The 26,350-nt window shown below is 43.8% G+C and overlaps 1 protein-coding gene across 1 annotated transcript in view; it reads left to right on the forward strand.

Annotated features, from left to right (window-relative positions):
• The window catches only part of LOC126548587 (uncharacterized), a 43,603-nt gene that overhangs the window by 11,622 nt on the left and 5,631 nt on the right, over positions 1-26,350 (forward strand). Inside the window, exons 5-7 of the mRNA XM_050196842.3 lie at positions 6,706-6,815; positions 8,727-8,883; positions 9,906-10,045. Coding sequence (XP_050052799.1) covers positions 6,706-6,815; positions 8,727-8,883; positions 9,906-10,045 — 407 coding nt within the window. The remainder of the gene's footprint in view (positions 1-6,705; positions 6,816-8,726; positions 8,884-9,905; positions 10,046-26,350) is intronic.

The following is a 26,350-nucleotide window of genomic DNA, read 5'->3' on the forward strand; positions in this document are numbered from 1 at the left end:
GATCGAGCTAGTTCCTTATCTGTATGCCCCGGCTCAATTATTTATTTATTTATTTATTTATTTATTTACAGATACTGCTGTCTCAATACATGAGACATAGCAGGAGTGGATACACCAGAGATTAGATCAAAACAACATACAATGAATTTGAAACGTAATTACAAAATGTGGTTAGACGATTCCTTCAAAAACTCTTCATTAGGTTTTTCCCGCAAGGAACCAGCTAGGTTGTTCCAAATTTCAACAGTGCTTGGAAAAAACCAATACTTAAAACAATTTGCAAAAGACTGGAAAGGAACAATATTAAGTGGGTGTGAACGTCGCGTTTGGTGTTAGTAGGAAACAAGCTGTGATAGCTGTTGTCTTAGCGTAGATAAAGTGCACGGATGGCTTTTTTTTTTTTTTGCCACAATACCAATCACCACAAGAGCGAATTGACAACGTCAGTGCAAAGGTTTAAGGGGGCGTTTTGTTTCGTCCCAGTCGCCATGTATTTCTCCAATTAGCAGAAGGAAAACATGATCTTTGCCTTGGGCACTACAAATAGCAACAAGAGGAAGGCCGCAAATATATATCAGTCATGGCAGTGTGGGGGCAGACGAAACGCGTCAGAAATGATGAAAACCTGAGGCAAACCAGAAGCTTCCAGAAACAGCGGCGGAGTCATCCATCTGCTTCAGTACTAGCTTACGCACGAATGTTCTAGTATTTAATGCCTCAAACGCTCATGTTAGCGTGCGGGACGTGGCCGCCCAGGTACCAGTTTCCGAGTCATTAGCATGGAGGATTCTAAACGACTCGGGCTTTCAGCCGTACCACTTTAACTTGCACCAATGCCTAAGATGATAGGGACCTGCGGAATCGTCTAGATTTCTCGAATTGGGTCCTCACAAAAGCCGATGAGTCACCGGACTTTTTGAGCAACATCATGTGCACAGATGAAGCCAATTTTTGCAGAAACGACCAGGCAAATTTGCATAATGCACACTGAGCAGCGACTCCAATCCACGCTGGGTAAAGCGCACTCGGCATCAGTACCAGTGGTCGTTCAAAGTGGGGCGCGGAATTTATGCCGGTGCTGCAATCGGTCCCATCTTCTTCGATCACACACTGACTGGACAGCATTATGTGGACGAAATATTTGAAAGAGGGGTGAATGAGTTTCTCAGCGAAGTCCCGCTGTCACGTCTTCCACTTCTGTGGTATCAGCAAGATGGCACGCCCGCACACAGCAACAGCCGAGCACGAAACTCGCTGGATGCGACTTTTTATGCGCAATAGATTGGAACGTACCGGGCTGTAAATTGGCCGGCTAGTTCACTTGACCACAACATTTCTTTCGTTGGGATTAAGTGAAAGATCGCGTTTACATGATCGAGACGGATGTCAGATGATCTCAAGGCAAGGGCAAGGATAACGGATGTCTGCCGTAGAACTCCTGCGTCGTTCATCAAAAAAGCCACAGAAGATGTGATAAAGCGAACTCAGTACTGCGTAGCTGCAAAAGGAGACCTACTTGAGCACGTCCTCTAGGCAGTAGCTGGTGTTCAACGGCGCTTACAAATTCATAGATAATAAGGCCGCACTAAAACCTGATGATTTTAAATGCGTAAGCACTTCCATCCTTACCCAACGGAAAAGCCGTCCCACCGTCCGTCCCGTAAGACGATCGCTTTCAGCATAGCGCCCGCAGCAGCGAGCGAATTCACCTGTGTGCTGCCTCTCGCTTCAACGCCAACGAAGCGGCGAGAACACAGCGCTCGTGGAGCTCTCAGCACATGCCGCACTCTGCCGCTTTCGCAGATCACTTTCAAGATATGGGCCACGCCACCGCCGGAACACGGTTGATCACAGTTCATAATGGTTCAGTGTAGCTTATTATTAATTAAATTATGGGGTTTTACGTGCCAAAATGTCATATGATTATGAGGCACGCCGTCGTGTAGATTTGGACCACCAAGGGTTCTTTAACGTGCACCTAAATCTAAATACATGAGTGTTTTCGCATTTCGCAGCCATCGATATGCGGCCGCCGAGGCCGGGATTTGATCCCGCGACCTCGTGCTTAGCAGCCCAACACCATAGCCACTAAGCAACCGCGGCGGGTTGGTTCAGTGTACCTAATAAATGTTGCATATATTTCCTTCATTTGCTACATCTCCCTGTTCATTTCATCCCGCGTCCATATCCGCTGCGGGTATCTATAACACCAGTGAACATTGCTTCTACTCGTCTCTTCTACGTCGTCTCGTGCAGGTCTCACTTAACAGTTCGGTGTTGCAACCGCAATTCTCCATTTCACGGTTCTTTCACGGTCGTTCTCGCAATTATTCGAAACACATCAGCATACTACCACAACACACCACGTCAGTAGTACGAAATGCTTACGCATCATTCAGATAAAGCTCAGAGAAGATTCTGGGTGGATTTCTTTTTTTTTTTTTTTTTTTGGGGGGGGGGAGGGCTGACGTCTCGATTACGAATTCGGCTCATTTCGAAGTGGTATATTTTCTTTCTTGAACGCATCGGTTTTGCCTTTTCTCTACATATGGGTTGCTTCTCGGTCTCTTTGTTTCGCTTTCATTTTTTGCCACGAACCTGTTTTTGCAGCATGTATACACTTTCATGAAACATAAAACAGTCACTTTAATTTGGTCCGACGCAAGTTTCTGGCGCGAAATATAGCTGCGCGCGCCCTCTTTCGATGCGTTGCGGGCAGAGCCGAGGTGTTGAGGCATTCTATGCCTATTGGATTGCTTTTCGCGCTTCGTGCGTGGTCAGAGCGGCCCTTCGGCAGCGTTATCAGGGGGAGTTTCTTTATCAATGTGATCAGTCGGCCTTGAGAGACGGATACGTAGACGTGTGACGTAGAAATGAGAGGAAGGAATAGCTGCGATGCCGCGAAACCTGTGGTAGGTGCTCCTTCCGTACCATATCAAGATGATGCGCTGTCTCTTCGGGTTTGCGATAGGAAAAGCAGTTGCTTTCAATCAGCTTATTTGAGTGCGCTGCTTTATTATGCGGGGGGGGGGGGGGGGGGAGGTGCAGTCACGTGGTATTTTTCATTTTTCGTGGGGTTTCTTTACCAGTCGGAAAAGACTGCACGCAATTAGTACGTCGCTAAAAACAACACAGTTTGGTGGCATTTAGGGGTGTCTACAAATGCCTCATTGACACTTTGATAATTAAAACAGTACTTCTCGGGTTAGGTAATTAATTCTAATTACCCAATTAAACATTAGTAACGAAAAAATTACTCGCGGCTACTCCACCGTACCGGAAACAATACGCACTAGGTTTCTTGGAGTGACGCAATTTCTATTCTTTAAATTCTTGGTGCATGATAATTAGGACACCCTATATAATTCTCTCAATAGCCGAAATGAAACCAAGCCGGATTCACTCGCAATCAGAATCAACAGCAGTCATGCGCAACATAGAGAGAGACAGAGAGAGAGAGAGAGAGGCTGCACTTTTTCCCGAAAGGCGATGCTTAGTGGTAGGGAAGTATAAAACAATTTCACGAAAGATTACGCTACCAAGAGACACCAGATTCTTGGTGGTGCGAGAGGACTCAGGCTGTGAAATTGCACTATATCCTACTATGCGGAGCTCATATAAGGCCGTCACTTTAGTGAACAATTCTTCGAGATCACACGACCTGTTATTAAAGGTTATATATATATATATATATATATATATATATATATATATATATATATATATATATATATATATATATATATATATATATATATATATATATATATATATATATCCCTCTATTGCATGGCGTCCCATATTTGGCACATACCGATTATCATTTTTTTAGCTGGTGTGAACACAGGTAAAGTAGATTTTTGGAACTTATGCGAAAGTCGGTAGAGGGGGGGCGAACAAGGGCATTTGCTATTTTTCTTGTCGCAACATTTTTGCCGCAGCAACATGGAAAAATTATTTTTGCATAACTTGCGATCTCATCAGTTCAAGCCCGTTATTAGTTTTCTCAATTTCCTCTGCGACTATGGCAGAGAACCGGAAATCAGTGTGCGCCATATATGGCACAATATGAATTTCAGCGGGAAAATGGGCATTGTGCTGCGATCTGTTCAGTGGCACACCAAACTAAGATAAACAATGCGTAACCTCCGTCATTGTACAGCACAGCTTTAATGTACTGCCTCAACTAGGGCAGGTTCAATTTAAAACAAATTGTAAAAGGTCTGGCCTCTCATAAGTGCCTACCCAACAAGGGACCAGGAAGGCCTTCCAACAATATCGAATCCCAGATTCAAGCCAAAAAAATTGGAGAAGCTTAAGAACGCGACAGCGTTCAAAGATCCCTAACTGCTTCTCACGCTTCCCGGCAACTGCTGCTTATGTAACCGTAATGTTTACCGGGAAACGCTGGCGGCGAACGCTATGCACGAAGGCAAGCTTTCTAGTAGAAATGCGGCCTCTCGCGTGGGCCGCGATACGGCGGAGGCGAGCGCCATCTGGAGGTGTTGCAAGGAACCGGGCGTGTTGCTCTATGGCCTTTGATATTTGCGCGCGCAGATCCGAGAGGCCATGGCCGCTCTATGAATGGTAGAAACGCTATTAAAGGTTTGTGGCTTTTTTCTTTAGTTTTCGCTTAACAGAATTACGTTTTCTCGTATATTCAAATTACAATCCGACGCTATCACATCTGTAGGCTGTGTGTAAGCCGTACTTTACTATTTTTCTACGTATTTTACCTTGAGAAATTCAATTAGTTCAGTAACTTCCTTGTGCCACATGGAGAGCCTGCGTGATTGGGTATGCGTAGTTCGAAAGCATTTTTGCAGAAGCAACGTCCGACGCTGGACGCCGACGCCTGATTTTTTGCGACACTGAGGCCTTACAGCTCTCGCGTTAAAAAGCGTGGGGACCAGTTGCCGCAATGCCGCCCAAAGACGTCCGATCTGTCAGAGTCGGCCACTGGCTAAAATTTGATGTAGCGAGGTGTAAGCGGCCTTCTTACTCAAAGAAGTCATCAGTAAGATACAGGAAGTGCAACGTTCATCTATGCCGGAACGCAGCACTCTTAAAAAAAGTTTACACCCTGTGGGTGGTATCTTGTCTCACAACGATAATCGTCATCTGTCTTGCCCGCATTTCCTTTCTTTAACGCTGCGAACCTGGTACTTCAAAGTCACCAACGGCATGCGCGTTATCAGCGTGACATAGTATTCTCGACAGGAAAGTAGCGAGCGCAGCATTTTGACGAAAGGAAACGGAACCAAAGCAGATGACGATTATCGTTGTGGGACAAATGTACACTGTCTTAAGAGTGAAGAACTGTCTTAGGAGTGAAGAAACAATTGCTTATTTCAATTTCAGACAACGCGCTAAGAATAACAGTCAGTGAGGCTTTGTTTTTCGCCCATGGCAGCAAGACCGCTTGGCCATTTTCAAGGCGCGCCATATTTGGCACAAATCTCTGTCTTTAATACAGTCGTAATAAATCTGAAAATTTTAGTATGTTTTTGTTCCTTCAATTTATAATAAAAGCTGAGAAAGTAATTTTGAAAGCACATTTTGCATAATTCATGCAATAGAGGGATATATATATATATATATATATACGGTTCGCTGTAAGCTATATGGTGGACACCTTTCTTCAGGAGTACATGTATCTTGTTTAAGTTGGTTAGCGTTGTTTTTCCCCAAATAATATTACAATAATTAATATGAGTAAGAATAATGTGAATTTAGGAAGCATACCCACACATCTTGTTATTCGTGTAGTAACGTTAGTGACTTGAATACCTCATGACCAAGTGTAAATATGCTACTAAACGCGGAGATTGATTGTCTGGGCTGGAAAAAAATAGTTTTGTTGATGTGCTCCATATGTGAAAGTGGTCCAGTGCTGTTTGAACACGTGACTGGTCCAAAGGAGAGTTACCGTTACGAAATAATACCGTTGAGTCGGTTGGGCGAAGGTGCTGTGTGAATCACATGACCGCAAAACCAGTGACGCCTCACCACCTACTACTCGCCTGTACTGTCCTAAAAAGACCCGCACCATTTCGTCCACTGTGAGAGTTGCGAATTATTTGATTATCTCAGACATGTCAGGAAGCGTGAAACGTTGATGGCGCAAAATCATGTGGTATTATATGGACCGCGCATTTCAAAACTCCTCTACAGCAGTCAAGCTATGACGACCTGGAATTTTATTGCGGCAAATAGCACGATCAACAGATGCCTTCCTCCCAAACGAAGGTCATTGCTCATTCCATTGGCAATCCATCTTGGTGTCTAAGGTGTCAAGCAGAGTGCAAGATTAGAGGCCGGATGAATAAAGAGGTCCGAGAAACGCTCACCCAAGTCACGCATGCCCGTAAACCAAAGAATGACCAAGGTGCAGGAAGAAACGCTATGCACGTGCCTTCCAAAGGTTACATCTCCTTAGCGGGCCGTACAACTGAAAAACAATTTTTTGAAAATATGGCATGTTTCCACGACTTCTTGTTCCTTACTACGGCGCTTGAACAAAATATACCTGCGGTGGTAAACAATGGCGAGCAGCCGCAGCTCACACAATGACCAGCGCCGTTGTCTAGCCTCTTCTCTCGTGTTCTTCATGGCGCTTAGGCCACCATGATGAATATGTACCAACTAGCCGTAATTTCAGTTCTTTTTTCTTATCAATTCATCGGCTCTTGTTTAATTTTTCAGAACGGTGGAGCAGCTTTTCGGCGAGTGCGTGTCGCAGAGGCATTTGCAGACCGACGTGCTGAAACCTGGTATGGAGCTCCTCGGCTGCAGACAAGAGCAGCCTGTTCCCAGTAAGTGTGCACCTCACCCAGCGTCGTCTATGGCGAGAAATCGTCCCACAACCTTCTCGCCGCTATAATATGAGACCATTCCGGCTACCTTCGGATACTGTTATAAGCATGCGCGACTAGTTATGTCCCATGGCAGAATTCACAAAATGTTTCGTTCGTTATTGCTGTTTGCCGTTGACTAGCATGCTTTCGCTAATGATGTGTCCAACATCATGATTCGTTGGCACCTGCTCTTACGAACACTTCCAGCGTAAGTACGTTTTGTGAATATACAGGCCCAGGTCTTAGCAGTCCTATTGGACGATATAGACAAAATCGTGCCTTTTACGCCAATCAAACTTGTGCGACCTTTTGTTACTCGTAGTGCTTACGTAGCTTTGAGACATAATAGTCCCTCAAAGAACCAATCAATCAATCAATAAACAAATAAAAAATTCCAGGACACCTAAGCACTTCTTATGAGTTGTAAATGCGAAAGCATTAATGCTCAATTGAACGCCGCTGAGTGGTCCGTCGAGTTAGGAACTCCTCGCGGGCAAGCGAGCGCGTTGAAAAGCTTGGTGCACGTTTTGATTTGGCCTTACCGAGGCGCAGTTAGAACGCAGGCGACAGCTTGCGCGGACAAGGAACGCACGGATAACAGAGGTTTCCGAGAGCGAGGGTCACGTGGCGTCACGGCGTTGTCCTCCCCCTCATCCATTACCGCGGCCCCCAGTGGGTTTTCCCCTTCACCGGCTCAGCTCTGTCGAAGTCCGAGCCAGTAAGCGCAGGACAGCGTCACGAACACGCAAGGCGTTCTCGTGACGTGGCGTCGCAGCCAGTGGGAAGTTAGGTGCCGTTTCGTGCTGCCACAGACGCCGCCGGCTTTTTCGCTCAATGGGCCACTTGACGCTTTCGCATCAATAAGTATTTCATGTTTGATTCACTCATTATCAGCATACCTTGAAGGTTGCTGTCTTACAAGACGGGCATTGACGAGGCGGCCAGTGAACACATACTTTCAGCGCGAGTTTCGCGGTGTATATGCTTATTTTTATATTTGTTAAGCAGTACATATAGGATGTCTGAAACGTAACTCTGCAGCGAGAAAATGAACAAAAATATTATAATAATTTTCAATGACGTCGCCGTTTCACGTGCCGTATAGAAAGCGCAAAACCCGTAGATCGTCCGATAACGTCTGTGGGGTGCGCGCAAAGGACGGACTTACGAGAACAATCGTTGCACACTTCAAAGAGCCACAGTCAGTCATTACCCAGCACACTGCGCAGATAACTCCAGCAATCCTCCGCCGAGTGCTTACCAATATCCAGCGACGTGAGCAGACATGTATTTAAGCCAGTGGTGAACATTTTCAGCATCTCCTGTAGTGATCACTGCACTGGAATTTCAAATTATAACAACACCATTATCCCTGCAGCACAGTTATTTTCCAGACACCCTGCACATCTGGTCTTTGTGTAAATTTCGAAGTACGTTTCCCGTATAGAAGTAAGATCCAAAAGCGTTCTGCTCTAAGCAATGACCCTTTAAATAGCGCTGGCGCAACACTTATTGCATCAGCTGGCATCACGTGGAAGACGCGCTCAGTGAGGGCCGGGGTGGAAAACAAATCCACGTGTTTGCCGTAAATGATTAGAGGACTTGACACCGTTACCTTGCATCCAATTTTTTCAGCCACTTCAACCGTAGGTTTGCATTGAGCTCGAATAAAAGGCTCCGTTCCGTTGAACAGCATCGCGAAGGCGACTGTTTCCGCTGCCGACGTAGAAGGGATCCAGAAACGTTGAGCACATGTAATAAGTCTGGTTTTTTGTTAGAGACCGTGTTACCTTCAATTATTCGCCTGTATTCTGCAGCCATCGATCCTTGTCCACTGTTGTTAGTGCATCATGGTATTCCTCTTCGCAGCAACCCAGCCAGCGCCGCCTGTCCCCGAAGGTCACGATGAACAGCAGCAGTGCAACAAGGACGACGCGTTTCGCTGTCTCAAAATGTCGGCCCGAAACCTGGAAAACTCCATGGGCTTCGACAACAGCGGAGCTGCGGTTGAACAGAATGGCTGCACGTAAGGAAGCATGAAAGGGGCTAGTTTCGGTCACGCAATATACTGCGTCGGCGACCATTCACGTGCTATAGGATCACAGGAAGGAAAAGCTTACTTTTATTTTATATGATTTATTTATTGGAAAGCTTTTCCAATATAAACGCATGAGCGTATATAAATCATTTATTTATTTATTTATTTATTTATTTATTTATTTATTTATTTATTTATTTATTTATTTATTTATTGCAGCTCCACGACCATCTTTGGAGGCGGTATGGCAGGCATTGGTGAACCGGGACTTCCCGTTCGCCTACACATGCGAAAACCACATGCGAAAACTGTCCGGGGCTAGCATGTTTCGACAGTCTGCTTGCTCTTTTTTGTGCTTTGCACGCGTTCCTTGCTTGCAAGTATACGACGATCGCTGAAGCTGAAACGTTGATAAATGATCAATGTTGAATAATTGTTGATAAACAACCTACGTCATGAAAACGTTGCCATCTGTAAGCAATTACAGCTTCTGGTGGGGCCGAACAGAAGTGTTCAGAACTTATTGAAGAGCGTCACCCGCAAGAGCTTGCGTCGTCTTTCGCCTTGGTGGTTCCACGCAGACCTGCGCGAAACTTGAGCGAAATCACGATACGAAACGTTCTAAGTCGCCGTGTTCGCTCACTGGAAAGCGAGGAGGCTAAGCGAATTTTTGTCAATCCAATAATGTTTGCCGGCAGGCTATATAGTTGGTGAGGTGTTCGTTGCAGTGTTTCAGCATCCTGCATAAAGCGCAGGGAAAAAACTAGAAAAGACCGGGTGCCGCTTCCTGTCCACTGTGTCCTGTACTTCTTGTTTATTTTCTGCGCTCTGCAAGTCCTGAAACACTGCCAAGAAAAATTGTCCATCCGGTCTTCTGCTCCTTCCTTTCCAGTCTGTACCTGCACCCTTTGTGCTTACGACCCGATTTTGTCTCATTCTGGATGCCTTATCCCTTATACCTAAGAGTTGGTAACCAACGCGTTCGTCTCCACGTTTTTCGCTCTGCGCAGTCCCACGCCGGCATCGTGCCTCGAGCCTCAAAGGCTTCAAGGCTGCTCCAACAGCGACAGCATGCAGCTCTCCGTCCTCCAAGCTGCCATAGAAGCCGTGCGATCGGCCGCCTGTGGCAACGACCGAGCGCTCCTGAAGAGTGAGTATACGTTATGCATTGCAAATCAATGTGAACAAAACAAAAGCAGTTGTTTTTCGGGCCAAGAATGAACAAGTTACTTTGACAAAACAAATTTACTTTAGATCTTGTCCGCTGGAAATAGTACCACAGTTCAAAACTCTGGGCGTTGTGTTTAACCAGCAGATGTCCTGGGACGATCATTTGGCCCAGACTACTTCCAAGTTGTCACAAATAATTGGTGTGCTCTATCGCAACTGTGAAATCTTTCCGTCTTGGGCTATGATGTTAGTTTATTACTCTTTATTTCATTCTCGCCTTAGCTATTGTAGCCTTATCTAGGGAACTACAACCCAGGCAAAGCTGAACAAATTGTATTACAAAAAAAAAAGCAATGCGGATTGTCAAGAAATTACCGAGGTTACATCACACAAGAGAAATATTTTTAGAAGATAAAATTGTTCCAGTAACAAAAATCTATGACTATCGCCTCAGCCGAACACTTAAACAAGAACATTCAAATAAAACATCTTTTATTCAAACTCTTTAAGGCCTAAGAAGGCGCGAACAAAACTACAATACAAGAAATAAGGACATGTGGGAAATTAAAACATTTCGAACAACATATGGTCTACAAACGTTAGAACACCGGCTTCCACGACTTCTTAATGACCTATTGAGACAGGATATAACATCCCCATGTGTCACATTTTGGACGCTCTTGGCTTACTATCTTTCCTAAACTTTTCTTGGTTATTTCTTTATGCAACGAAAGCTCCATCGCTTTATAGAATTATGGTGTTACTCGAAGTTATTCCTATGTTTTTCTGTTAAAAGTGTCTTTGCCATGTTATTGGATTGTGTAAACTATTAGAATCCTTCATTTCTTTTGCCATGTGTGTATGGCTTAATTCTTTTTTTAAACTTATGTGCCACATGCAGCCTTTATCATAAGAAGCCAACAAACACTGACACCAAGGACAACATAGGGGAAATTACTTGTGCTTAATAAATGAAATAAAGAAACGATATCTAAATGGAAATTAAAGTGGATGAAAGAACAACTTGCCGCAGGTGGGAACCGAACCCACAACCTTCGCATTTCGCGTGCGATGCTCTACCACTTGAGCTACCGCGGCGCTGTTTCCCCATCCACTTGGATGGGGAAACAAATGGATGGGGAAACAGCGCCGCGGTAGCTCAAGTGGTAGAGCATCGCACGCGAAATGCGAAGGTTGTGGGTTCGGTTCCCACCTGCGGCAAGTTGCTTTTTCATCCACTTTAATTTCCATTTAGATATCGTTTCTTTATTTCATTTATTAAGCACAAGTAATTTCCCCTATGTTGTCCTTGGTGTCAGTGTTTGTTGGCTTCTTATGATATGACTAATAAAAATCGGGACCCTCGGTTAACCCCCTCTCTTCTCGTTTATGCAGCCTTTATGTAACATGTTTATATATTGTTCTGTAGTGCAATGTGACCGCCGTGAGCAGTGCTTCTTTTTGTGTATCTTCTTTTTATGTCACTTTGTATGCTACTGCCAAAAAAGGGGGGCCGTTGCTCTGTTGAAAGTCAGCTTTTACTTCGGTCCCCCTGCATCATCATGTCTCATGTGATGGTCAAATAAACTTATTATTATTATTATTATTTATTATTATTATTATTATTATTATTATTATTATTATTATTATTTAGGGTGTCTCAAATTACGTTAGAAAAGCTACTAAAATTAAAGAAACAAAAACGAAAAAGCACCATGCAAGATACGATTATAAGACCTACGATGGTCGGTCGTCAGACCTCTGATGAACACGGTCGGTTTTTTAGGATCGTATTTACACCACCTTGCACCACAACTTCTTTTCTTCTTATTTTTTGGACAGCTTCACTAACTTTAGCTGCGAAAACTCCGTGGCTGGGACACACGGTATAAGAGTGCCCCAGCTAACGTTAGCCAAGCTGTTCAACAAAAATTATTTTCTGAGTGGTCTTACGGTCTGACCACTGCATTGTATGTGCGCGTGTGCATGTGCGTGTGTGTGCGTGCGTGTGCGTGCGCGTTTGCGAGTGTGTGCGGGTATGTGTGTGCGTGTGCGCGTGCATGTGCGCGTGTACGTGTGTGTGTGTGCGTGTGCATGCACGTGTCGCGTGTGTGCGGGTATGTGTGTGCGCGTGTGTGTGCGCGTGCGCGTGTGTGGGCGTGTGTATGTACGCGTGCATGTGCATGTGCACATGCGCTTGCGCGTGTATGTGCGCGTGTGTGCGCGTGCATGTGCGCATGCGCTTGTGTGTACGCGTGTGCGTGTATGTGTGCGTGTGCGTGGACGTGTGTGTGCGCGCATGTGTGTGCGGGTGTGTGTGTGCGTGCGGTGTGTGGGCGTGTGTATGTACGCGTGCATGTGCGCATGCGCTTGTGTGTACGCGTGTGCGTGTATGTGCACGTTCATGTCTGCGTGTCCGTGTGTGCGTGTATGTGCGCGTGCATGTGCGCATGCGCGTGTGTGCGCGCATGTGTGTGCGCGTGGTGTGTGTGCGTGTGCGCGTGTGTGTGCGCGTGTGTGGGCGTGTTATGTGCGCGGGAATGTGCGCATGCGTGTACGCGTGTATGTGCGCGTGTGCGTGCCCGTGCATGTGCGCATGCGTTGTGTGTACGCGTGTGCGTGTGTGTGCGCGCGTATGTGTGCGCCTGCGTGTGCGCATGCTCGTGTGTGTGCGCATGTGTGTGTGTGCGCGTACGAGTGTATGTGCGCATGTGTGTGCGCGTGTGTGGGCTCGTGTGCGTGCATGTGTGCGCGTGTGCGTGAGTGTGCGCGTGTGTGTGCTCGTACATGTGCGCGTGTGCGTGCGCGCGTGTGGGCGTGCGTGTGCGTGTGTATGTGTGCGCGCGTCGAATTTGTTTTCAGGAATAGCCTTCCTAACCGAAAAATGTCAGTACATTCCGACGCAATATGTCACAGAAAAAACAAATAAATAATGTCGTCATATTATATTGTTAGGCCATGGTAGCAGGGCAGACAAATTCGGCAGAGGATTGTCACTGAAGTATATTGCTAGGGACTAATATCTTCGCTGATTACACGTATCAATCAGTTGCGGTCAAAATACAAATTAAGAGTAGCTATAGTCTTTTTTGTTGTTGTTGATACCGGTGATGCCAAATGCTCGCCCTAGCTTTTTCTTGCGTTTAACGAACGTCTAAACATACTGCTCACTGCAGCAATCATCAGGTCGCTAGCTGGCAACGGCCATATCGCTTGGCAACGGCCAGGATCGCATATGCTGTTAACGAGTCCGATCAAGAATCTGACATAGAAGCATGTCATCGCGTTCCAAGCCGCAATCCTGGTCGAAGCAACGTTATAGTCCAGTTTAAGTCTAGGGCAAAGTGAGATCTGATGCTAAAGAAAGCAAAAAAGAGGCGCATCCGCAACAATGATATCGGACTCTCAGACGATGCGCAGATCTACATAAATGAGCATCTCTGCCCTGCTCTGAAGCGCTTGCTTGGCATGGCGGTGAAGCGCAAGCACGAGATGCGCTGGAAATCGGTTGGGTCTTTCAATGGGAAAATATTCGCGCGGAAGTCTGACGATTCCGATGCTATATAGATCGCTCGTGAAGCTGACCTTGAAAAATTAACTAATAGAAGCTTTCAGCGTTGCACAGCTACCAAAGTAAAACATGCAGTCAAGATGAACTACCATAGCCTCGCTCTACCACGTGATGTTCCCCCACAGACTCAATTACGTAAGTCTGTTTTGCACTTTAATGCACGTTGCGCAGTTGGAAAAAAATGCAATCATGTCCTTAATTAAGCAGTTCTTGTTTAAGTTCAACATAATTATGATAACTGAGGCGACTTGGTACTGCGATGTCTGTGATATGCTTTGTCTTGACGGTTACACACCCTTATTTATCAATCGTCAGAATCGATGAGGTGGCGGTGTTTGTACCTTCGTGAAAGGTTGTCGGAGCTGTGAACTTGTTTCTAATTTTTTTTAATTACTGATGACTTCAAATTGTTAGTACTTAAAAGTAAAATCGAAGTTGTGACTGTTACATACCATCCTCCAGCTGGCGACATCATGGAAATTCTTATTTCTTATCCTTTTTTGGAACATGTCTGCTCAAATAAATTTCGTCTTGTATGTGGAGGCGATTTCAACCTTAACATTTTGGAAAACACTCCAAGGGCATGCGATTTTATCTCATCCCTTCACTCAGCTGGTTTCACAAATGTAATATCAACGCCAACTTATATCACAGTATCCAGTTCATCGTTATTAGATCTACTGATTACAAATGCTAACACACTTGTTTCTAACGCCGGTCCTATTTCATCAGGCATAAGTGATCATTGTCTAGTGTTCATGCAATGTAGTTCCTCACAAATGCAGCAGAAACGCCAGCATGAGACTGTCACAGCTCAGCATTTCTCTTATGAGGCACTGCAAGCTTTCAAGCATGCTATTAGTATGCATGACTGGTCTTTCGTTTATAAAATAAGAAACGTTTATACAGCGTACCTAAACTTTCGCAGATATCTATGTTTCATTTTCTTTTTATAAGGTTTAAATTGTGAAAGAAAATCAGAAAAACATGGGTCACATTTGCCCTTAGGCGTATGATAAACCAGAAAAATAAGCTATATTTCATGCATTCTTGCATGCGATCTCGGGCGGAAGATTTAAGAAAGTAATATAAAGCACTCAGAAATAAACTGAACAGTGACCTTCGAAAAGCAAAGGCAGCGTATTACGAGAACTTGTTTTCTAGTTTCAGTACAAGAAACCCAGATGTACTTGGAAAGCTATAATCATAATAATTTATTTGAATGAAGGCAGAGAGGTCGGCCTGAGCTAACGCGCTCTAGCCTGCTACTCTGCACAGGTAACGGGGACATAAAAGTGTGATGAGGGATGATCATGACATAGAAAGAGGGATGCGCAACGGTGAAAGCAAGTTCAACATTCTGATAACAAGCATTCAGAAAGCTCATTCATGAAGCCAATAACTGATTCCGTATCTAGTCAGTAGTCACCAATTCAAGTGAACTTAAAGGCGCTAGGACGAAGCTGGTGTGTGGGCCTCCCCTGCGTGAGCAGCACAAGCACCTAACAAAAGCTTTATAGCATGGAAAGAGCTGCGATAAGCGGCTCCAGCACGGCGAGCACCTGCAGGGCACATTTAGCGGCCGGAATCTGGAGACCACCGAGAATTACGCGCATTGATTCCACCAGGTGCTTCAGCATTTCCTGTGCGCTCTCCTTCTCGTTGTGTCCATCTCCTTGCTTGCCCGTAGTGCCATCGGTTTCATTGGCCCTATAATTCTTGGCTTCATGGCGCAGAGGACCACTAGGGCCCGCTGGCATGGCCGTGGGCCTAGAGGGCAGCAAAGGCCATTCCCTGTATGTATCAGCCGGTGGAGGTGAATGTTTGCCGCGTGCTCTCATCGATCTTGAATTAGCAGTAGGCGCCGTTACGGTCCTCGATGCACGCACAGGCCGAGGTGGTCGTGAAGCCTGTGCCCCACTATGTACTTCTGAAATGGCTTTGTGGCGCTTCTTTCGCGAGCGGTGGTCACTTTGGCGAGCAGGTTGAGCAGCCTCTTTACGTGAAGATTGGTCTCTTGCCATTTTTCGAAGAATACGAACTTCTTGTTTCACCTTTGGGCATTCCTTTGAAGTCGCTTCGTGAGAGCCAGTGCAGTTGGGACATTTAAATGAAGACGCATCACAGTTGGTGGTATTATGCTCTCCGCCGCAAGGCGAGCAGGTGGCTTGAGTGTTCTGCGGCGGAGCATGAAAGACCTCATGCCAGTTGAAATTACACTAAACCATCACCTATTGACCGGAGTAATTCTTGCTGATTGTTCCAATAAACATTTCACTTCCAGCATAACGCAAGATACTGATATCTCACTCATAGCTGATTTAATTATTCGACGCCCTGAAAGCATATTTCTTAAACACACAGATGAACCAGAAATTTATAGAACATTTATGAGTCTTAGTAACAGTAGTGCATTAGAAATAGACAATCTTCAGATAAGACCTACAAAATTTGTTTTAGATTATGTGGTCCCGGTACTTGTTTATATATTTAATTTAGCAGTGGAGTCTGGGGATTTTCCACGTCAAATGAAGCGTTCTCTCGTATCCGTTTTGTATAAAGGTGGTGACAGAAACATGCTGGGAAACTATCGCCCAATATCGAATATACTAGTATTTCCTAAAGGTTTTGAGAAAATGTTGCATTCCCGGTTCTCAATTGAGGCCGTGAAGACTCACCGTTTTCAACGCACGGGGACTGCTTCGTCCTGCCCCCCTACCTGCGTGTAGGTTAAGAGGCGGGCACCCCAACTCGGTGGAATAATAAAGTTTTCAATAAATCAATTTTTTTAATAAAGTTTTCAATCAATCAATAGCGCGGCTTGCAGTCACTGCGGCGGCGAGGAGACTATCAAACACGTACTTTGCCACTGTCCTCGATACAGCGCGCACCGCTTGATGACAGGCCACTTTCAGAACAGTCAGTCTTGGAATGCCGACATGAACTGTCGTCGCAGCGAAAGTCGGTCAAGGCTTTGTTGACCTTTTTACGTGACAGGGGCTTATTAGAAAGACTATAATGATCCCATTCCGTCCCCTTTCATTTTTTTTCACGCTTTTATTTTTGTCAAGCCCTTCTTTCCGTCTTTACCTCCCCTTTCCCTTCCCCTAGTGCAGGGTAGCAAACCGGAGGTTTAAACTCTGGTTAATCTCCCTGCTTTTCTCTCCTTTGCATCCCTCTCTCTCAATCAATCAATCAATTTTTTTCAATAAAACTGATTTATTTATTTACAAATACCTCACAGGCTCCATGTAGGAGTGTTATGTGAGGGGGACTAGACAATAATTTTTAAGAAGAACACGAAAACAAACAAAAGAATTCAGGAACCAGGTATTATACAATGGTAAAAGGTAGTAGATATGGTGTAACATTGCAATAATAGAATACTTAGTAGGTTTTATACAAAATTGAGTGGGCCTACATGATATCCCTATAAAACCTATAAACATGATTTCAAGTGATTATGTCGTTAGCAAAAACAATCATAGATGGTTAGTATTTTATTTCTAAATGTCATATGGTCATGAATACAGACATCATCAGGGAGGTCATTCCATTGACCAATTGCACGTGGAAGCGTAGATGTGTTAAAGGATTAGGTACGGCCGAAAAGACGAGTAAAACTATGGTGGTTATGAAGCCTGCGAGATATGCGATGTGGTTTTGATAGTGGCAAGGTATTTGCGTGCGCGCTACAGACTATTTTATGCAATAATCAGAGATTGGCTATCTTCCTGCAGTTTTTAGAGTGTACGTGATTCGAAGGTTGATAGTGATGATGAAATCTGCATGTTCGTCACACTAGAGTGTCGGTTATAGTCTCGAGCGATGAAACGTGCAGCGTGGTTTTACTCAGATTCCAGTAAGTCGATTAGACAGACTTGATGAGGTGACCAGATGAATGATGCATATTCGAGTTGTGGACGAACAAATGTCGGGTAGGCTAGTTTCCGTGTAATGGAAGGTGGCGCATGAAGATTACGTTTCAAGTATCCCAGTGTGCGTGATGCCGTGGCAGTAATTTTTTTAACGTGTGTTGACCAAGAAAGATTAGAAGTGAAGTTAGTACTAAGGTACCTCTAGTTGGGCGTTACCAATATAGAATTATTGTTAAGAGAGTACGTGTAAGTCGAGTTTAATTGCTTTCGGCTGAACGTCATTACTTTGCATTTGTCAGTGTTAACTGTCATTTGCCCCTGCGAGCACCAAAGAGTAATTTCGTCAAGATCCCGTTGTAGTACCAGATGATCTGCGTGAGTCATAATTTTACGGTATATTATGCAATCGTCAGCAAAATGTTATATGAGATGGAAGGTCATTAATGTAGATAAGAAATAATAAAGGACCCAGGACGCTGCCTTGAGGAACACCAGAAGTAACGTCAGATAATGTAGATGAGTTGTCATTCACCCAAGTAAATTGCTTGCATAAGGATAAAAAGTTACCGAGCCATGATATAGTTAAATAATCAAGGTTAAGGTAGGACAGTTTAGTAATTAAACGGCAATGTGCTACACGACCGAAAGCTTTAGAAAAATCGTCATAAATGCAGTCTGTCTGTATGTTACTTTCCATATTAGAAAATAGGTCATGGGTGTATTCCAGTAGCTGGGTTTCACATGACAAGCATATCGTAAAACCATGTTGTTTGTGAAAAAAGAAATGGATATTTTCTAGATGTTGCACAATGTTAGATGCAATTATGTGTTCAAATATTTTGCAAGGGATGCTAGTCAGGGATATGGGGCGTTAGTTATTTACATTACTTTTATTTCCACATTTGAAAATGGGTATTACCTTGCCAATTTCCCAATCGTGTGGAAGTGTACCAGTAGATAATGACTGAGTGAAGATATGGTAAGGGATTAAACTGCAAGGTATTATTGTTAGTTTGGGGATTTTAGTGTTAATTCCATCAATACCGGAGCTTGCGGATGCTTTAAGTTTCGTTAATACGGCAGTGATCCCTTCTACGGTTAACTCTATGCGGTTCATATACCTATAATTGACGTCAGCAATACTAGAAATATCTGAGCAGTCTTCATTCGTAATTACGGATGTGAAGTACTTGTTTAAAACATCAGCGCATTTTTCTTCTTGAATTGAATTACCGGTTTCATCCTGTAGTGCTAAGTTAGTCGAAGAGAAAGCCGGGGAAATGGTACGCCAGAATGTTTTGGGATCTTTAGTCATTAGGGACTGTAAGCCATGCGAAAAGAACTTATGCTTAGTTTGACGAACAGCACGGCAATATGCGGTCTCGCAGAATTTTAGTTTTAACCAAGATGCAGGAGTGTTTAGTCGTTTAGCTATTTTGAACAAGCGTTTCTTTTTATTTTGTAGAGTTCGCAGAGATCTATGATACCACGGTTTCGATATGTTAAGTCGCAATGAAATTATTAAAGGTATATGTGTATGCATTAATGTCTATAACTTGTATTTGAAAATCGCCCAGTTTTCGTCGACAGTACGGGAGGAAAGCGTAAGAATGAATGTATCGCTGAACGTCTCAAGACTAGAGTTAATGGCAGTGCAGTCGGCTTTCTTACAATTGAAGATGCGCTTAGGCGTAAGAGTTCGTGAGTGTGATGGGATGCTAATAGTCAGGTTCAAGATTATATTATCAGTCATTCCCAGTTTGGTTTTCGGAAAGGAAGGTCGACGAGTTAGCTTTGTTAAGGCTCAAGGAACTCATTTTACAAAACATCGATCACAAGCTCTATACATTAGGTTTGTTCGTGGATTTCACTAAAGGTTTTTATTCCCTTGACCACAGTATATTGTTGCGTAAGCTAGAAATGTATGGTGTCCGGGGCACTCCTGTGGCTTTAGTTCAATCATATTTAACAGATAGATCACAATGCGTGTGTCGGGGCAACTATCGCTCATCTTGATCGCCGATTAGTAGAGGTTTCCCGCAGGGAAGCGTATTAGGCCCCCTTCTTTTTAATGTCTCTATAAATGACAATGTAAACATTGACAAGACGGTGAAATTTATCATATATGCGAATGGTGCCACAGTCTTGCTGTCTGACGAAAATGCAGATGAGGTGGCAGAAACATGTAGTCGATCATAAGGTAACATTAAATCATGGTCACTATCAAATCAACTTACAATTAACCCTAGCAAAACGAAGGTAATAATTTTGAGAGCTAGAAACAAGATATTCAACATTAAACAAGATATTATGTGCGCAGAACAGAAAATCGACATTATTGATGAACACAAGATTCTTGGTGTAACAGGTTCATCTCATCTAAGTTGGAATTCTCAGATAAATAACTTATGTAAGAAACTTTATTTAACTACGGGAGTTTTATCGCGTTGCCGAGAAGTTCTCCGAACACAAATAAATGTTAGAATACATAATGGGCTATTTCAATCCCACATAAACTACTGCAGTTTGGTATGGCTTACTACAAATCAGCGTAATATAAGTAGAATACTGCTTTTACAGAAGAACGCTGTCTGTCACATTGCTAAAATTGGTTATTCATCTCCATCCTCCACATACTTTCGCGCACACAGAATAATTAGAATCCCAGATATGCATGTGTTTGGCGTCCTGCGTTCATTTTACATCTGCTGTTCTGCATTCAAACACTTTATTCAGACTACTGCATTTCTGCAGCGCAACTGTCATGATATCAATACTCGTAACGTGAGAGAGTGGCTTACATCCCGTTTTCCTACCGACTATATATGGACACCAGTCCTTGAAACATAAGCTCCCATTTATTCTAAATAAACATAATGACTTAGACAAACCCACAGTAAATATATTACGTGAAATATTTCTGAACTACTAGTTGTTTTATTCATTCAATAGTCTATTAAAATAAGGTCTTCATTAGTAATGGACTGTGTTCTACAAAACTCGTTACTCTGGTTTCCGATGCCTTATGTATTATTGTTTTATTTTTGCTAATTGGTATCGATATAACTGATGTTATTTTATACTATTGCGCTTAGTTCTTGTATTAGTGGTGTAACCATTTCCTTCTGTTGGTAAAATTAGTGTTACGTATTATGGTAGAATTGTGCTTTGTTAGTGTCTTGAATTTATATTTATTGTGCACGGCAACACAAATGCATTGTTTTCTTTTTCCTTGAGTAAGAGTGCACGTTCTTAATTAATGTATAATGATATTCTACTATCTGTGTAAATAACTTTCGTGTGTGATGCTTTTAAACATCTGTTATCAGTTCACCTGTCACATGTCGCCATGCATATATGGTCTCCTGGGCCCCGTGAAGCTGTTTTCTTGCAGCTTGACGGCAGGAGTCCAGCCAGGATATTTTCTGGTAAATAAAAAGAATTGAATTGAATTGCATCTTTAAAAAATTCGCTGACGAATTGTAAGGCCGGTGCTCGTATACGACGGTTGCATATATGCTTCACGACCGCGTCACCTCAAATTTGCTATTCTTCAGAGATATGTTCCAACGCGTAGGAAAAACAATTTCACTTTTTTTTCCTTACGCGCCTGAACATACCTGTCTAAATTCCCGCTAGCTCACGTCTCTGTCTTAAATGCTACACTATTCTTCATTTCGTTTTGTTTCTTAATAACCACGATAATTTTACATGACACCCAGAACAGCCATCGCACATCTCGCTAAAGGAGTATGTGCCTGAAATTGTTGAACTGCCCAATTGACACACAAATAAACAGCGTAAAAGACCGGTAGGCCCACATGCGAAAAAAATTTCAGCTCAAAATAAAAATTAGCAAGCTCACAGTTGAAGAATACTTTTGTTGAAGGAAATCGAAAATTCTCTCTTTGGATAAACACCGGTAAAATTGGGCCAGAATTTCTCATAAGTGACAACTGAAACCATTAAAATTTCACCTAGTGCATTTGGGTAATTTTATAACTTATTGTAACTGTGATAGACTATACCGAAAGTTCAAAGTTAACCACAGTTAACCTGCCAGTACGTAACGAACAAGGTATATGTAAACTGGCAGCGAAGGTTCCACAGAAGCCCACATGTCAAAAGATGGCGACCCATTAAAACCGTTGCCATCTACGTATCGGGGAGACAACTAACAGCAAGCAAAAAAAAAAATTGACGTCACAACCGGAAATGGCAGTGACGTCAAGATCTTATGTTCCTGGGTGCGAATGTTTGAATTTCTTTAGCGTCCGGCATTTCGACCGCTACGCCAACAGTTATATTTCTTTTGAGGATCAGGCGACATTGCGACTCGCCTCAGCTGAAGAGCCAGCATGTCATTAAACTATAGGAATGTGAACATAATTAGGGTGTTATTGACGGAAATTGCTCCAGTAGGTTCCTTAAGAAGGCGAGCGAATAGGGTGGAAATAAATTACAGTGCCACAGGGGTTCCAAAGCAACTTCACTTTTATTCATCTAGAATAATTCAACCAATATAACTGACCAAGCAAAACACGTTTCATTGGATGAAAAGTACTATGGCCAGCACACAGACGTAATGTATAGCAACACATGCGAACCCTTTTCACAGAATCATTCACAATTCCGTGCGACAACATGTGTTCATATCCAACAGTTGTCCGACAAGTCATTATTGCCCCGCATTATCATTTAGAAAACATTCGACTTACTAATTTTACCACCACCCCCCCCCCCTCATCTCCTATTCGCGCTTCAATCATGTACGACTAACTCATATATATAACGCATATATAGGTTTTGGGGCACTTTTCGTCCCAAGCTTCGTGACCTATTTAGATCGACCTTGTAACGAACGTATAAAGAAAGGCCCGTCGGTGTATATAGCCGTGGTTGCGAGTGCTATTTTATTCCGCATCAATCACATTAGCAGCGCTGAAAACGAGACGCGAGAAAATAAGTACGAAGGTCTAACTCTACAGAAAAACACGTCGCGACACAACGAGGAGACGCACTTAGCACATGAGTGAGCATCGTTGTACTATACGCAGCCTCTGGAGAAGCCAAGGTCGCAGCCTTTGCTTCAGTCTCCAAAGAATGGAGACAGAGCGCTGTTTATCGGCGCCGTTGCTCATATTCGTACGTGTTTTTGCAGTTGTTCTTTCTTTCTTTCTTTCTTTCTTTCTTTCTTAGCCAAGCCAGATAACACATGGTGCAACTTCACTGATATTGCGGCGCCCGCGATAAAACCCATATACCTAGAAAACGCTCCGTAGTATAGAAAATGGGCAGTCTTCTGTGACTCAAGGCCGGCCTTGCAATGTGTGCAGTCCTTTCTCTGACATGGAACTCACGATCAGCTCACGTACGAAATCGTGGAACTTGTCCATCACTTAAGAGGAAAAGGACATGATATTTCTTTTCAATGGATACCAGGTCATTGCGGTATCATAGGAAATGATGACGCAGATAAGGCAGCTCGGACGTGGAACCAAGACGACCGCGGCGTCCCCATTCCTCTCTCAAGGACCGACGCCGCGGGACAACTTGGCATTCTAGCACGCACGATCTCCTTAGCAGAGTGGAATACCGCACATACAAGGCGCACAAGACTGTGCAGACTAAACCCGTCACTTCAACTCAGACCTCCAGCCGGTCGGCACCGACGTGAAGCGTCTCTTCTGTGTCGGTTATGGCTTGGAGTTGCCTTCACTAATGCCTACTTAGCACTAATTGGAATGGCTGATAGTCCTGCACGTGATGTTTGCGGATGCGAGGAGAACATTGACCGATTATTGTGCCACTGTCCTCAACTTCAAGCACAAAGACAATCTTTGTCCCACACATTGATGAAACTAGATGATCGTCCTTTGAGTGAACAGACAGTACTAGAACAATCCCTACCGATCATCGGCTCAAAAAGCGGTGAAGACACTTTGTGCTTTCTCAGAACGACTGGTTTGCGTGAGCGGCTTTAACTCAAGTGCTGTCCGTACACGTCTCTACACCTTCTCTTTCCCTTCTCTCTCTTGCCCTTCTCCCTTCCCCCAGCGTAGGGTAGCCAACCAGAGTCTTGACGGCTTAACATCCCTGCCTTCCTATATTCCTCTCTCTCTCTCTTTCTCTCTCTCATATGCCGACCTGCAGCTGTCGGCCACGCAGGACCACACTTCCGGAACGGCTAGTCGTGGCGACACGTCGAGGCTCGTTTTCGCCTCGTGCTGCACGGCCTCAACAGCTGCGTGGGGAACTGATGTTGATGCCTCGAGTGGCTCTCTCGATTGTCGATACTTTACTTGAACTAACGTAGTCCATATTGTTGCGGACAATAACGGCGTTATTTATTTATATATTTATTTATTTATTTATTTATTCATTCATTCATTCATTTATTCATTCATTTATTTATTTATTTATTTATTTATTTATTTATTTATTTATTTATTTATTTATTTATTTATTTATTTATTCAGTTACCTCATAGGATCCCGAATAAGTATTGCGTAAGGAGAGGATACACGGGAATTAGCAAAAGAAAAAAAGGAGTACGAAGAGAGAGAGAGAGAGCAAGGAGAAGAAAGTCAAGTAGGTCAACCAGACGAGCGTCCGGTTTGCTACACTACGCTGGGGGAAGAGAAAGGGAAAATAGAAAAAGAAAAGTGGGATAGAGGGAACACTGTGTGTGCACAGAGCAAAGCGCCTAGAAATAAGTCAAGTCCAAGCAAGTGCTCAGCCGCTACGTTAGACTGCCGTCATTCTACTGTCGGAAGCTAATCTTGGTGCTTCCCCATGGCTGTTTATGCACGCTGAAGTCACCAGTGAAGACCAAGGAGCCGGTGGGCGTAAGCAGTACGTTGCAGTACGTGACAGTATATTGTTAAGTTAAACCCCAGCCTTTTTGACTTCAGTGCGAATAAAATGCTGCGGCTGAGCCATGATGCTTACTCAAGACTTGCAAGTACTGAATTGAGAGCATCCAGCACTTGCATTGCACTTCGCGCTGACGGAGTGCGCAGGTTGTTCAAGAGCATCCGAAAAGTATTCATGAGAGACCGGAGTATCATAACCACTTGCCGTTCTCCTTCGGGCAGTTTGTCAGGAACCCGCGCTGTGCACTTTACAGCGGTGCGCAGCTGTATCAATTGGCCTGGCTCTGGCTCCGGCTGTGGCATCGGCTGCGGCTTGGATTGTGACTTCGGCAGTTTTTCTGGCTTTTGCTGTTGCTTTAGTAGTGCGGACCAAGTTGTACTGTTCTCCACCATGACCTTGTCAGATTTAGATTGAATTGCGCCAGGAGTACAAGAAAATCATACAATGTTAGCGGGTAAAGATGAAAGAACAAGTCTGTAAAAAATATAAATAACGCAATGAAGGAAACAAAATTGACAGGTACTTGAGTATCCTTACGTGATTTAAATGAGAAAGCATAATGACTTCTCTAATTCATTGGTTACGTCCACGATACGTGATCTCATACATTGTCACGTGTCCTTCACAACTCTACCTTAATCCACCCTGCTCTAATTTGTACTAAACTTAATCCATCTTAATCCACCTTCCTCTAATTTGTACCAACCTTAATTCACCTTAATTCACTTTGCTCCACCATAAGCCACCTTACTTTAACTGGTTCTAGGTTTAATTCACTTCACTCTAATTCACCTTGATTCACTTTAATTCATATTAATTACCCATACTTACTACTGATTAACGTTTTTATACCATTTATTATCTTTTGTATTACTAATGACGTCGTAAGACGCTGATGACCTCAGATTGATATTTGGTTCCCCTCGTTGCGGACAACGCCGGCTCTTTTGCCTCATGGGACATATAACGCTTTCGCATTAAAAAGGCTATGAAATCGCAAAATGGAGTACAATGAAATTATCCACTGCTAGTGGATAATTATTTTAAATTGAAATAAGGCAATAAATGAAGCAAAAAAGGCCGTATACAACTTCGCTTGAGATAACTTAGGTGTGCCGTACAAGGGTTAGTTGTGATGAATTATAAGAATAATATGTTTAAGCTTGCTCAGAACGATACAGGTTCAAGAAGGTCAACTATGTGGTTTGGTAGGTTATTCCAGTGCTGAATGGTACGTGGCAACGCGGATGAATTGAAAGCATTGGTTGGGCCAAAGATGGAAGCTGAGATGATTATGCGGACGCCGAGACGACGAGTGAGCGGCAGGGTGGACGGGCGCGTGCTACGGAATATCTTGCGAAGCAGGCAAAGCAATGCTGTGGTTCTTCGTAATTCAAGAAATGAGAGGGACACAGATGAGTTAATGCTTGTCACGCTAGAGTCGTGGTGATAATCTCGGACAATAGAGTGGGCGGCGCTGTATTGAACTGAATCGAGAGTCGCGGTTAGGTAAGCTTGATGAGGTGACCATAAAGGGGCCGCAAATTCGAGTTGAGGCCTCACGAATGTCTGATAGGCGATTTGTCTGGTGAGGGCAGGAGTGCCGCGAATGTTACGTTTAAGATAACCGAGCGTACTTGAAGCATTAGCAGTCATTTTTTCGACGTGCGCAGACCTTAACAGGTTCGGTGTAAGGAGAATCTCGAGGTACCTGTATGGAGTTGGTTCGTGTAACGGGGTTGTTATCCAGTAAGTAATCGAAAGCGGCAAATGTCTATTTTGTGAACGAACGTTATTAGTTTGCATTTATCAGCGTTTAAGGTCATCTTCCAAGAGCAGACCCAGTGAGTAATACGCTCAAGGTCTCGTTGAAGAGCGATATAACTGGAAGATGAGCAGATTTGACGATAGACCCGCTGTCGTCTGCAAATGATCGAATTAATGAAGTTATTTCGGATGG

Source organism: Dermacentor andersoni, chromosome 1 (genome assembly GCF_023375885.2).
Source record: "Dermacentor andersoni chromosome 1, qqDerAnde1_hic_scaffold, whole genome shotgun sequence".
NCBI classification, from domain to species: Eukaryota; Metazoa; Arthropoda; class Arachnida; order Ixodida; family Ixodidae; genus Dermacentor; species Dermacentor andersoni.